Raw genomic sequence first — 14,262 nt, forward strand, 5'->3', positions numbered from 1 at the left:
GAGATCTTTTCTTAGTTCGGTCTATGGAACAAATGTTCTGTAATGGGCCAACTAAGTAAGTAAGTAATCTCAACAATAAACGTGGATTTCTTAAAGAATATTTTTCAAGGACCATCTTGGCAACAACGTGGATTTTTTAAAGAATATTTTTCAAGGACCATCTCAACAATAAACGTGGATTTTTTAATTTAATAATTTTAAATTAAAAATAATTTGAGAGACCAGTGGAAATATTTTCACGAATTTTCCAATACCATTTTGTTAGGGACTACCAAAGCCTTAACTTTAGATGTAATTAAATTTTGTTGTGGAAATTTGTGCCAAAATCTTGTTTTAAAAGTTTTAAAATTATTTTAAATCCTTCCTCTTAATTCTATGATCGCCGTATAATACGAAAAAAATTATTCTGAATGAGGTGTATTTTGTTTTGTTTTCATTACTATATTTATATATAAAAAATTTCTTAATTATTAAGTGTTGTTGTTTTTTTGTTGTTAACTTAAAACTATGGTAATCTGTACAAATATTATTGTTTTTGATATTATAAAATTTTATACATATAATAAGTGTGTGTAGAAATTATAGAGCAGAGGGTTTTTTTACTCTTTTATGAGGATATTTTTATATAAATATTTGAAATTGAAAATATCATTTTTATTATTGAAATAAAATTATGTACTTACAGCTTTCAATTTCAATGTGACACAATTGACGATCCATGGGGAAGTACTGGAGATTCATGGGGCAGGATGCTGTAATTGTTAATCTAGATTTTCGGCACAAAACAACGGTTCAAGGGGGAGAGAAAGGAAAATGTAAACAATTAGTGAATAAACTGTCAAATAAACATCAAAATATACCACTGTAATCAAGAGCATTTTCAGTCAAATGTGTGTCATAATGTTCATTACAAGAATATGGCTACAACATCAAAAGCATTTTAGGTGTGTTTGTGTTGGTAACTTGGTTTTTTAGACAAAGTCACAAAAGTGTGAATAGAGAGCAAGGACAATCATATGTGTGAGTTGCAAATCTCTTGATGAGATTTATTTACACAGACACACACACAGTTATTTTTAAAGACTTAAATTATATACATAATGTTTATAAATTATTTTGTTATATAAATAGAAAAAAATGTACATAATTTATTTTTTGTTATTAAGATACGGACAGAGAGAGATAGAGAGTAAAAAAAGTTCAATAAGGAGTAGTAAATGTAACGAGTATTCAGCGAGTTCAATTGGTGAAATGATTATTGAAAATAAAAAAACAAAGAAAAAATCAGAAAAACAAACTCTTGCGAATTTAATTCTTGTTTGATATAAGGTGGAATCTTGAAATGAAATACTATAACCTAAAAAATATATAAAAACTACTCATAAAGCCTTGGTATTGCATTTAGAAAAGAAAAAAAAAACACGTGGCATTTAAAATGGTTACGTTTTCTATATAACGATACTGGGTACTCGTAGTGTTATTTTAATATTTTTAATTTTTCTTTTGAGGCATTTGTTCGTAAATATTTCATTTGTATATTTGTTGGTAGGATAGCTGAAATTTATTTGTTAGTTGGTGGTTTGGTACTTACATTTCGTAGAACAACAAGAACTTACGCATGTCTTAGATTTCGTTTTGGTTTCGTTGCTTCAGTTATGGCTGTTTGAAAAAGAAATATCCAAGCATTTCATTTGTCTTTTGGCGAAGTTTTGTTTTGGACAGATTCTTGTTTTAAGGTAGTAGAAAAAATTACAAATCGAAGAAATTTCCTTTTTCCGTTTTGTAATGCAAGAAATTTCTTCTACATTGAGCAAACCTTTGAGCGGTGTAGTAGAACACATGTAAAATTTTAGATTTTCCCTATTATTTGTTGTTGTTGTTGTTATTGTTTAGTAGTTCTTTGCCATGAAATGGTGTTGTATCGTTATTTTTTCTGTTATTTTTATTGGGGAACGAGCGAGATATATAGAGGTAACTATTTTGCATTTTTTGTTGTTTTTTGGTTATATGAACATGCTTCGATAAAATGTAAACGACGTGGAACGGGAGGCCTTCTATGGCTGGGGTTTACATCTCTAATTGGAATTTTTTTTCTTTGGAGATTTACTGTATCGTTTTTCTTGTATTTTATGATAATACGAATGTAAGGATTTTTGTTTCTCTTTTTTATAAAACTATTCTTTTCAAATGGTCGGCAAATAGCTGTGACCAAGAAAAATTAAAAATAAAGCCAATTGAACTCACTTTTTTCATTTTTAGTTGTGTGATATTGTATAGGATGAAGAAATTTCTTTTTTTTTGTTTTGTGAATATGAAATGAATAGAAATTTATGGTGGTATGGCATGATGCAGTGCAGGGATGTTATTGCTATATACCCAAAAACTTTATGTAGATTCTCTAAGGATTAATTTTATAAATAATATTTTTCAAAGAATTTTTAAGGAATATTTTTCAAAGGACCAAATGACCAAGAAACGTGGATTTTTTAAAAATATTTTTCAAAGGACCAAATGACCAAGGAACGTGGATTTTTTATAGAATATTTTTCAAAGGACCAAATAACCAAGAAACGTGGATTTTTAAAAAAATATTTTTCAAAGGACCAAATGACCAAGAAACGTGGATTTTTTAAAAAATATTTTTCAAAGGACCAAATGACCAAGAAACGTGGATTTTTTAAAAAATATTTTTCAAAGGACCAAATGACCAAGAAACGTGGATTTTTTAAAAAATATTTTTTAAAGGACCAAATGACCAAGAAACGTGGATTTTTTCAAGGACAAAAAGTTAGCGAAACATGGATTTTCAAAGAATATTTTTCAAAGGACCAAATGAGCAAGAAATGTGGATTTTTTAAAAAATATTTTTCAAAGGACCAAATGACCAAGAAATGTGGATTTTTTAAAAAATATGTTTCAAAGGACCAAATGACCAAGAAACGTGGATTTTTTAAAAAATATTTTTCAAAGGACCAAATGACCAAGAAAAGTGGATTTTTTAAAAAATATTTTTCAAAGGACCAAATGACCAAGAAACGTGGATTTTTTAAAAAATATTTTTCAAAGGACCAAATGACCAAGAAACGTGGATTTTTTTAAAAGTATTTTTCAAAGGACCAAATGACCAAGAAACGTGGATTTTTTAAAAAATATTTTTCAAAGGACCAAATGGCCAAGAAACGTGGATTTTTTAAAAAATATTTTTCAAAGAACCAAATGACCAAGAAACGTGGATTTTTTAAAAAATATTTTTCAAAGGACCAAATGACCAAGAAACGTTGATTTTTTAAAAAATATTTTTCAAAGGACCAAATGACAAAACGTGGATTTTTTAAAAAATATTTTTCAAAGGACCAAATGACCAAGAAACGTGGATTTTTTAAAAAATATTTTTCAAAGGACCAAATGACCAAGAAACGTGGATTTTTTAAAAAATATTTTTCAAAGGACCAAATGACCAAGAAACGTGGATTTTTTAAAAAATATTTTTCAAAGGACCAAATGACCAAGAAACGTGGATTTTTTAAAAAATATTTTTCAAAGGACCAAATGACCAAGAAACGTGGATTTTTTAAAAAATATTTTTCAAAGGACCAAATGACCAAGAAACGTGGATTTTTTAAAAAATATTTTTCAAAGGACCAAATGACCAAGAAACGTGGATTTTTTAAAAAATATTTTTCAAAGGACCAAATGACAAAACGTGGATTTTTTAAAAAATATTTTTCAAAGGACCAAATGACAAAACGTGGATTTTTTAAAAAATATTTTTCAAAGGATCAAATGACCAAGAATTAAAAAATATTTTTCAAAGGACCAAATGACCAAGAAACTTGGATTTTTTAAAAAATATTTTTCAAAGGACCAAATGACCAAGAAACGTGGATTTTTTAAAAAATATTTTTCAAAGGACCAAATGACCAAGAAACTTGGATTTTTTAAAAAATATTTTTCAAAGGACCAAATGACCAAGAAACGTGGATTTTTTAAAAAATATTTTTCAAAGGACCAAATGACCAAGAAACGTGGATTTTTTAAAAAATATTTTTCAAAGGACCGAATGACCAAGAAACGTGGATTTTTTAAAAAATATTTTTCAAAGGACCAAATGACCAAGAAACGTGGATTTTTTAAAAAATATTTTTCAAAGGACCAAATGACCAAGAAACGTGGATTTTTTAAAAAATATTTTTCAAAGGACCAAATGACCAAGAAACGTGGATTTTTTAAAAAATATTTTTCAAAGGACCAAATGACAAAGAAACGTGTATTTTTTAAAAAATATTTTTTAAAGGACGAAATGACCAAGAAACGTGGATTTTTTAAAAAATAGTTTTTAAAGTACCAAATGACCAAGAAACGTGGATTTTTTAAAAAATATTTTTCAAAGGACCAAATGACCAAGAAACGTGGATTTTTTAAAAAATATTTTTCAAAGAACCAAATGACCAAGAAAAGTGGATTTTTTAATAAAATATTTTTCAAAGGACCAAATGACCAAGAAACGTGGATTTTTTAAAAAATATTTTTCAAAGGACCAAATGACCAAGAAACGTGGATTTTTTAAAAAATATTTTTCAAAGGACCAAATGACCAAGGAACGTGGATTTTTTAAAAAATATTTTTCAAAGGACCAAATGACCAAGAAACGTGGATTTTTTAAAAAATATTTTTCAAAGGACCAAATGACCAAGAAACGTGGATTTTTTAAAAAATATTTTTCAAATTACCAAATGACCAAGAAACGTGGATTTTTTAAAAAATATTTTTCAAATTACCAAATGACCAAGAAACGTGGATTTTTTAAAACATATTTTTCAAAGGACCAAATGACCAAGAAACGTGGATTTTTTAAAAAATATTTTTCAAAGGTCCAAATGACCAAGAAACGTGGATTTTTTAAAAAATATTTTTCAAAGGACCAAATGACCAAGGAACGTGGATTTTTTAAAAAATATTTTTCAAAGGACCAAATGACCAAGAAACGTGGATTTTTTAAAAAATATTTTTCAAAGGTCCAAATGACCAAATGGATTTTTTAAAAAAATATTTTTCAAAGGACCAAATGACCAAGAAACGTGGATTTTTAAAAAATATTTTTCAAAGGACCAAATGGCCAAGAAACGTGGATTTTTTAAAAAATATTTTTCAAAGGACCAAATGACCAAGAAACGTGGATTTTTTAAAAAATATTTTTCAAAGGACCAAATGACCAAGAAACGTGGATTTTTAAAAAAATATTTTTCAAAGGACCAAATGACCAAGAAACGTGGATTTTTTAAACAATATTTTTCAAAGGACCAAATGTCCAAGAAAAGTGGATTTTTTAAAAAATATTTTTCAAAGGACCAAATGACCAAGAAACGTGGATTTTTTAAAAAATATTTTTCAAAGGACCAAATGACCAAGAAACGTGGATTTTTTAAAAAATATTTTTCAAAGGACCAAATGACCAAGAAACGTGGATTTTTTAAAAAATATTTTTCAAAGGACCAAATGACCAAGAAACGTGGATTTTTAAAGAATATTTTTCAAAGGACCAAATTACCAAGAAACGTGGATTTTTTAAAAAATATTTTTCAAAGGACCAAATGACCAAGAAACGTGGATTTTTTAAAAAATTTTTTTCAAAGGACCAATGACCAAGAAACGTGGATTTTTTAAAAAATATTTTTCAAAGGACCAAATGACCAAGGAACGTGGATTTTTTAAAAAATATTTTTCAAATGACCAAATGACCAAGGTACGTGGATTTTTTAAAAAATATTTTTCAAGGACCAATAATCATCGAAACGTGGATTTTTTAAAGAATATTTTTCAAGGACCAATAGTCATCGAAACGTGGATTTTTTTAAGATGATTTTTCAAGGACCAAATGTCATCGAAACGTGGATTTTTTAAAGAATATTTTTCAAGGTCCAATAGTCATCGAAACGTGGATTTTTTAAAGAATATTTTTCAAGGGCCAATTTGAAGGACCAAACGTCATCGAAACGTGGATTTTTTAAAGAATATTTTTCAAGGTCCAATAGTCATCGAAACGTGGATTTTTTAAAGAATATTTTTCAAGGGCCAATTTGAAGGACCAAACGTCATCGAAACGTGGATTTTTTAAAGAATATTTTTCAAGGTCCAATAGTCATCGAAACGTGGATTTTTTAAAGAATATTTTTCAAGGGCCAAATGTCATCGAAACATGGATTTTTTAAAGATGATTTTTCAAGGACCAAATGTCATCGAAACATGGATTTTTTAAAGATGATTTTTCAAGGACCAAATGTCATCGAAACATGGATTTTTTAAAGATGATTTTTCAAGGACCAAATGTCATCGAAACATGGATTTTTATACCCTACACCACTATGTGGGGAGGGTATTATAAGTTGGTTTTGGCCAAAAAGTTTGTAACGCATCGAAATAATGGTCGTAGACCCATACTTATATATATCAAAATGAATGTCTCGACGAGCTGAGTCGATCTGGCTATGTGTGTCCGTCCGTCAGTCCGTCCGTCCGTCCGTCTGTCCGTCTGTCCGTCTGTCCATCTAAACCTTGTAATCACGCTACAGGCCGCAATTATTATCGGATCGTCACGAAATTTTGGATGTTGATGGGGGTCCCGGAGGGGAAGAAGCCTATTGATTTTGGTGATGGTCGGATAATATTTAGGGGTCGGAAAGGGCAAAAAACGTAGGTGGATAAAATGACAACGTTTTTTTCCAAAGCCAATATCTCAGCTTCTATATGGGGTATACCAAAAGCAAAACCTGACAATGAAAGCAGAAAATATCACCTTTCTAATGATGTAAAGTAGGTGCTCGTAGGTGATCAAACAACGAAGATATCGCAATAGTAGCAAATAAAACCCCAATTTTCATTTTTGCGATTTTAATTATATTGACAAATATCACAGCTTTGGTTGAAAATTTTCCAAAAGCAAATCCTGACTATGAAAGTAGAAGATCCCGTCTTTACAATGATGCAAACTAGGTCGGCGTAGGTAACCAAATAACGGAGATATCGCAATAGTCGGTAATACATCCCATTTTTCTATTTTTTTGGAAATCACGCTACAGGTCGCAATATTGATCGGATCGTCACGAAAACTTCAGGGTTAATGGGGGTCTCACAGATGAAGAAGCATATTGATTTTGGTGATGGTCGGATAATATTTAGAGGTCGGAATGGGAAAACACTTATTTGGAGAAAAGTCAACGTTTTATTTCAAAGCCAATATCCCTGTTTCTTTAAGAGGTATATCAAAAGCAAAACCTGGAGAGGAAAGTAGAAAATATCACCTTTACAACGGTGTAAAGCAGGTTGTCGTAGGTGGTCAAATAGCAAAGATATGGCAATAGCCGATAATGCATCCCATTTTCCGATTTTTTGTAATCACGCTACAGGTCGCAATTTTAATCGGATGGTCACGAAATTTTGGGGGTTAATGGGGGTCTCAAAAAGAAAGAAGCCTATTGATTTTGATGATGCTCGGATAATATTCAGGGGTCGGAATGGGCAAACACTTATTTGGAGAAAGGTCAACGTTTTATTTCGAAGCCAATATCTCTGTTTCTTCAAGAAGTATATCAAAAGCAAAATCTGGCAAGGAAAGAAGAAAATATCACCTTTACAACGATGTAAATTAGGTTGTCATAGGTGGTCAAATAGCAGAGATATGGCAATAGTCGATAATGCATCCCATTTCCGATTTTTTTGTAATCACGCCACAGGTCGCAATTTTGATCGGATAGTCACGAATTTTTTGGGAGTTGATGCGGGTCCCACATAGGAAGAAGCCTATTGATTTGGTGATAGCCGGATAATATTTAGGGGTCAGAATGGGGAAACACTTATTTGGAGAAAGGTCAACGTTTTATTTCGAAGCCAATATTTCTGTTTCTTCAAGAGGTATATCAAAAGCAAAATCTGGAAAGGAAAGAAGAAAATATCACCTTTACAACGATGTAAATTAGGTTGTCATAGGTGGTCAAATAGCAGAGATATGGCAATAGTCGATAATGCATCCCATTTCCGATTTTTTTGTAATCACGCCACAGGTCGCAATTTTGATCGGATAGTCACGAATTTTTTGGGAGTTGATGCGGGTCCCACATAGGAAGAAGCCTATTGATTTTGGTGATAGCCGGATAATATTTAGGGGTCAGAATGGGGAAAAACTCATTTGGAGACAAATTCAAAGTTTTATTCTTTGTGAATATATTGGCTTCTAGTAGGGGTATTCCAACGACAAAACCTGTCAATGGAAGAAGAAAATATTACCTTTACATTGGTGTAAAGCAGGTTGGCGAAGGTGGTCAAACATGGGAGATACCACAATAGTCGGTAATGCATCCAATTCTTCCATTTTTTGCAATCAAGCTACAGGTCGTAATTTTGATCGGATGGTCACAAAATTTTGGTTGCTCATGGGGGTCCCAGAGACAAAGAGGGATATTATTTTTGGTGGTAGTCGGTTTATATTCCCTAAAAGAAATGTTTACCAGTGAAAAGCTTATGCACAGGGGTAGTGGTGTAGGGTATCACATGGTCGGCCCCGTCCCGACTATAGCCTTTGCTCACTTGTTTAAAGATGATTTTTCAACGACCAAATGTCACCGAAACGTGGATTTTTTAAAGATGATTTTTGAAGGACCAAATGTCAATTTCATCAATATTTCTCAAAGGAATAAAGGGTATGAAAACGTGGATTTTTTAAAAAAGTATTTTTCAAAGGATTAAAAGGCGTTTTTAAAAATGTTTTTCAAAGGACCAAAAGGTATGGAAACGTGGAGTTTAAAAAAATATTTTTCAAGGTCCCAAAGGCATGGAAAGGTGGAATTTTTAAAGAATATTTTTCAAAGAACCAAAAGCATTTGAACGTTGAATTTTTAAAAAATATTTTTCAAGGACAAAATGTTAGCGAAACATGGATTTTTATACCCTACACCACTATGTGGGGAGGGTATTATAAGTTGGTTTTGGCCAAAAAGTTTGTAACGCATCGAAATAATCGTCGTAGACCCATACTTATATATACCAAAATGAATGTCTCGACGAGCTGAGTCGATTTGGCTATGTGTGTCCGTCCGTCAGTCCGTCCGTCCGTCCGTCTGTCCGTCTGTCCGTCTGTCCGTCTGTCCGTCTGTCCATCTAAACCTTGTAATCACGCTACAGGTCGCAATTTTGATCGGATCGTCACGAAATTTTGGATGTTGATGGGGGTCCCAGAGGGGAAGAAGCCTATTGATTTTGGTGATGGTCGGATAATATTTAGGGGTTGGAAAGGGCAAAAAACTTAGGTGGGTAAAAAGACAACGTTTGTTTCCAAAGCCAATATCTCAGCTTCTATACGGGGTATACCAAAAGCAAAACCTGATAATGAAAGCAGAAAATATCACCTTTCTAATGATGTAAAGTAGGTGCTCGCAGGTGATCAAACAACGAAGATATCACAATAGTAGCAAATAAAACCGCAATTTTAATTTTTGCGATTGTAATTATATTGACAAATATCACAGCTTTGGTTGGGGACTTTCCAAAAGCAAAGCCTGACTATGAAAGTAGAAGATCCCGTCTTTACAATGATGCAAACTAGGTCGGGGTAGGTAACCAAATAACGGAGATATCGCAATAGTCGGTAATACATCCCATTTTTCTATTTTTTTGGATACCACGCTACAGGTCGCAATTTTGATCGGATCGTCACGAAAATTTGAGGGTTAATGGGGGTCTCTCAGATGAAGAAACATATTGGTTTTGGTGATGCTCGGATAATATTTAGGGGTCGGAATGGGCAAACACTTATTTGGAGAAAGTCAACATTTTATTTCAAAGCCAATATCTCTGTTTCTTTAAGAGGTATATCAAAAGCAAAACCAGGAAAGGAAAGTAGAAAATATCACCTTTACAACGATGTAAAGTAGGTTGTCGTAGGTGGTCAAATAGCAAAGATATGGCAATAGTCGATAATGCATCCCCTTTTCCGATTTTTTTGTAATCACGCTACAGGTCGCAATTTTGAACGGATGGTCACGAAATTTTGGGGGTTAATGGGGGTCCCAAAAAGAAAGAAGCCTATTGATTTTGGTGATAGTCGGATAATATTTAGGGGTCGGAATGGGGAAAAACTCATTTGGAGACAAATTCAAAGTTTTATTCTTTGTGAATATATTGGCTTCTAGTAGGGGTATTCCTACGGCAAAGCCTGTCAATGGAAGAAGAAAATATTACCTTTACATTGGTGTAAAGCAGGTTGGCGAAGGTGGTCAAACAAGGGAGATACCACAATAGTCGGCAATGCATCCAATTCTTCCATTTTGTGCAATCAAGCTACAGGTCGTAATTTTGATTGGATGGTCACGAAATTTTGGTTGCTTATGGGGGTCCCAGAGACAAAGAGGCATATTATTTTTGGTGGTAGTCGGTTTATATTCCCTAAAAGAACTGTTTACCAGTGAAAAGCTTATGCACAGGGGTAGTGGTGTAGGGTATAACATGGTCGGCCCCGTCCCGACTATAGCCTTTGCTCACTTGTTTAAAGAATATGGAGTAGAGTTTAAAAAAAATATTTTCCAAAGGACCAAAAGGCATGGAAGCATGGAGTTTTCAAAAATATTTTTCAAAGCAACAAACGTGGAGTTTTTAAAAAATATTTTTCAAAGGACCAAAAGCCATGGAAACGTGGAGATTTACAAAAAAAAAAAAAATATTTTAACTCAATGAGTTTAACCTGTCCAAATTAAATTTTTTACCTTTAAGGTTTCAAATGACGGTGTATGAAGAATACCTAATTGGTATTGAAAGCACACGTGTATGGGAACATTTGGAAACTTAGTGGCATTTGGTGTAGCTCAGACCACATTAGGAGTCTATCCTTTTTCCGCTACACAATCTTCGTATTATATTTTAGGAGTATAATGTTTTTGGGTATATACAAATCGACAAAGGCCGATCGCGGAATGACAAACATAAATCTCATGGTTAATTAACTATGTGGAAGATAAAATTTAGTTAGAAATACAAACAGATAACAACATCGATAATTTGAAACATAGTTTTGTTTTGTTTAGTTTTGTATGGAAATTTATGTATTTTTTACAATAAAAATCAAATTGCGCATAACACACACATATACATTGAAAATTTAAAGAGAAACTTTTTTTTAGAGACACAGACAGATGAAAAAGAGAGAGATAGAGCAATTGAAGTTATGATACATGACTAACATAATTATGAAATGAAATGGAAATGTGATAAAGGATGCATAATGAAAAAACTAAAAATCAGAAAATTAATTTAATTAACAAAAAGTGTTTCTTTTTTGTTGTTGTTGTTGACAGAAAGACAGACATTTAAACAGATATTAAGATAGTAGACAAATAGTTTACATGGTAGCAATTTTAAATACGACATTCAAATGTTGGTTTTTAATGGGTTTGTTTTTTTTTTTCTTTGTTATTTGTTGTTAGTTGGAGTTTTGGGAGGTTATTATTTTAATATTTTTTGTTTTTTTTTTGGGTCAGAGGGGTAGGGGGACAATTTAAGGTATGTTTTAGTTTTGTTTTGCTTCAAGACAATGATTGCTGTTGTTGTGTTCATTATTTTTTATTGTTGTTATTGTTGTTGTTGTTGGTGGGTGGTTTTACCTAATACTTCTTGTTATTGATCCAGAGTGATGTACACGTATGAATTCGTTACTGGTTGTTGCAATATGAAAATATGATTGTTTTTCATTTACGAAAAAGGTGTCAGGTACCCAAATGTTTTTAATGAACTCTGATCCAACCGATAGTGTTTCTACACCAGGTCGTTTTCTATACGCTAAACGAGGATCGGTCCAAAATTGACGGAAGTAAAAATCCAATGTAAAGTCCTGTCATCGGCAACATCATTAACATCCGGAATATTGTGGTTTGATTTTGGCGGCATTGTTTAAGAAAAATAAACAAGTTTTATCATTTATCCAGCCATGGGGAATGGTTGGTGAGTGTATAAAACCAAAATGAAACGGGGAGGGAGGAAGGAGAAAGAGAAAAAAATCTTTATTAGTTGGTCATTTCTTAGAGTTAAGTTGGTTTAAATGGAAAATATTATAAAAAAAAATTCTTTGTTAAAACTTAAGGAAAGTAAAGTGAAATAAGTTAACGGAAAATAAAATAAAAAAAAAAAACAATTAAAATAAATTTCTTAACACAAAAGAACACACACTGACATACATACACATATAATTCGTGCAAATTCATTTTAGTCTCGTTTTTAATTTTGTTTTGCAAGAGAAAAAAGGAAACATTAATTTTTTTGTTTTAATTTTTTTGTTGGTTTTTTTCGGTCCAATGCCAAACATGCATCCAATACACAACGATCATAAAACACGAATAGATAGGTACGTCACAACATCGAATTAACACGTACAAAATGAAAAACAGAATATAACAAATTCACAATATCAAATGAAAATTTTACAGACTATTTGAAAATAGAAACGTAATTAAAAAGTCTAAAACAAAATTGAAGCTTTAATTCCAGTGAAAACTAAATTACGGGGCTGGGGAGCTAAGGAGCTTTCATCTCTAATCGGAAAAGTGTTGGAGAGTCTTCTATAAACAAAAGATCTTCTGAAGTCATAAGACCTTCACAAGGACTTCTACAGACGAGAACATTAGAAAGTCTTTACAATGTCTTCTATAAACAGAAGACTGTTACAAGGTCTTCCATAGACGGAAGACCATCGAAAGGTCTTCTATAGAGAGATGTCCTTCACTAAGTCCTCTATAGACAGAATACCGTAGGCAGAAAACCTTTAAAAGGTCTTCTAGAGACAGAAGACCTTCAAAAGTTCTTCTATAGACAGAATACCTTGAAAAGGTCTTCTATAGTTAGATGACCTTCAAAAGGCTCTCTTAGACAGAATACCTTCACGAGGTCTTCCTAAGAGAGAAGACCTTTCTTTACAAGGTCTTCTAAAGAAAGAAGACTTTTACAAGTTCTTCCAAGGTAGAAGGCCTTCAAGAATTTTTCTATAGACAGAAGTCCTTCAAAAGGTATTCTATAGACAGAAGACCGTTATATGGTCTTCTATAGACAGAAGACCTCCCATAGACAGAAAACCATTTAAAAGTCTCCTAGAGACGGAAGACATTCAAAAAGATTTCTATAGAAAGAAGACCTTCAAAAGGTCTTCTAAAGAGAGAAGACCTTCAAAATGTCTTCTATAGACAGGAGACCTTCAAAAGGTCTTCTATAGACAGATGACCTTCAAAAGGTCTTCCATAGACAGAAGACCTTCAAAAGGTCTTCTATAGACAGAAGACCTTTATAAGGTCTCCTATAGACAGACGATCTTTCCAATGTTCAATAGAAAGAATACCTTTTCAGGGTCTTCCATAGGTAGAAGGCTTTCAAAAGGTCTTCTATAGACAGATGACCTTCAAAAGATCTTAAATAGACAGAAGATATTCAAAAGGTCTTTTATAGACAGAAGACCTTCAAAAGGTTTTCTAAAGACAGATGAACTTCAAAAGGTCTTCTATAGACAGAAGACCTTCGAAAGGTCTTCCACAGACAGAAGACTTTCGAAAGGTCTTCTATAGACAAAAGACCTTCGAACGGTCTTCTATAGACAGAAGACCTTCGAACGGTCTTCTATAGACAGAAGACCTTCGAACGGTCTTCTATAGACAGAAGACCTTCGAACGGTCTTCTATAGACAGAAGACCTTCGAACGGTCTTCTATAGACAGAAGACCTTCGAACGGTCTTCTATAGACAGAAGACCTTCGAACGGTCTTCTATAGACAGAAGACCTTCAAAAGGTGTTCTATATACAGAATACTTTCAAAAGGTCTTCTATATACAGAAGACCTTCAAAAGGTTTTCTATAGACAGAAGACCTTCAAAAGGTCTTCTATAGACAGATGACCATCAAAAGGTCTTCTATTGACAGAAGACCTTCAAAAGGTCTTCTATAGACAGAAGACTTACAAAAGGTCTTCTATAGACAGAAGACCTTCAAAAGGTGTTCTATTGACAGAAGACCTTCAAAAGGTCTTCTATAGGCAGAAGACCTTCAAAAGGTCTTCTATAGACAGAAGACCTTCAAAAGGTCTTCCATAGGCTGAAGACCTTTATAAGGTCCTCCATAGACAGAAGATCTTTCCAAGGTCTTCTATAGAAAGAAGACCTTTTCAGGGTCTTCCATAGGTAGAAGGCTTTCAAAAGGGCTTCTATAGACAGAAGACTTACAAAAGGTATTCTATAGAAAGCA

General features: G+C 32.5%; 1 protein-coding gene across 40 annotated transcripts in view; it reads right to left on the reverse strand.

Moving 5' to 3' along the window:
• The window catches only part of Rdl (Resistant to dieldrin), a 275,701-nt gene that overhangs the window by 90,065 nt on the left and 171,374 nt on the right, over window positions 1-14,262 (reverse strand). For all 40 annotated transcript variants that reach the window (XM_073983930.1, XM_073983903.1, XM_073983916.1 and 37 more), the window contains 2 exons: window positions 11,646-11,872; window positions 684-766 (listed from right to left, as the gene is read on the reverse strand). In XM_073983930.1, coding sequence (XP_073840031.1) covers window positions 684-766; window positions 11,646-11,872 — 310 coding nt within the window. The remainder of the gene's footprint in view (window positions 1-683; window positions 767-11,645; window positions 11,873-14,262) is intronic.

Source organism: Musca autumnalis, unplaced genomic scaffold (assembly GCF_047663935.1).
Source record: "Musca autumnalis isolate F117 unplaced genomic scaffold, ASM4766393v1 scaffold_4, whole genome shotgun sequence".
NCBI classification, from domain to species: domain Eukaryota; kingdom Metazoa; phylum Arthropoda; class Insecta; order Diptera; family Muscidae; genus Musca; species Musca autumnalis.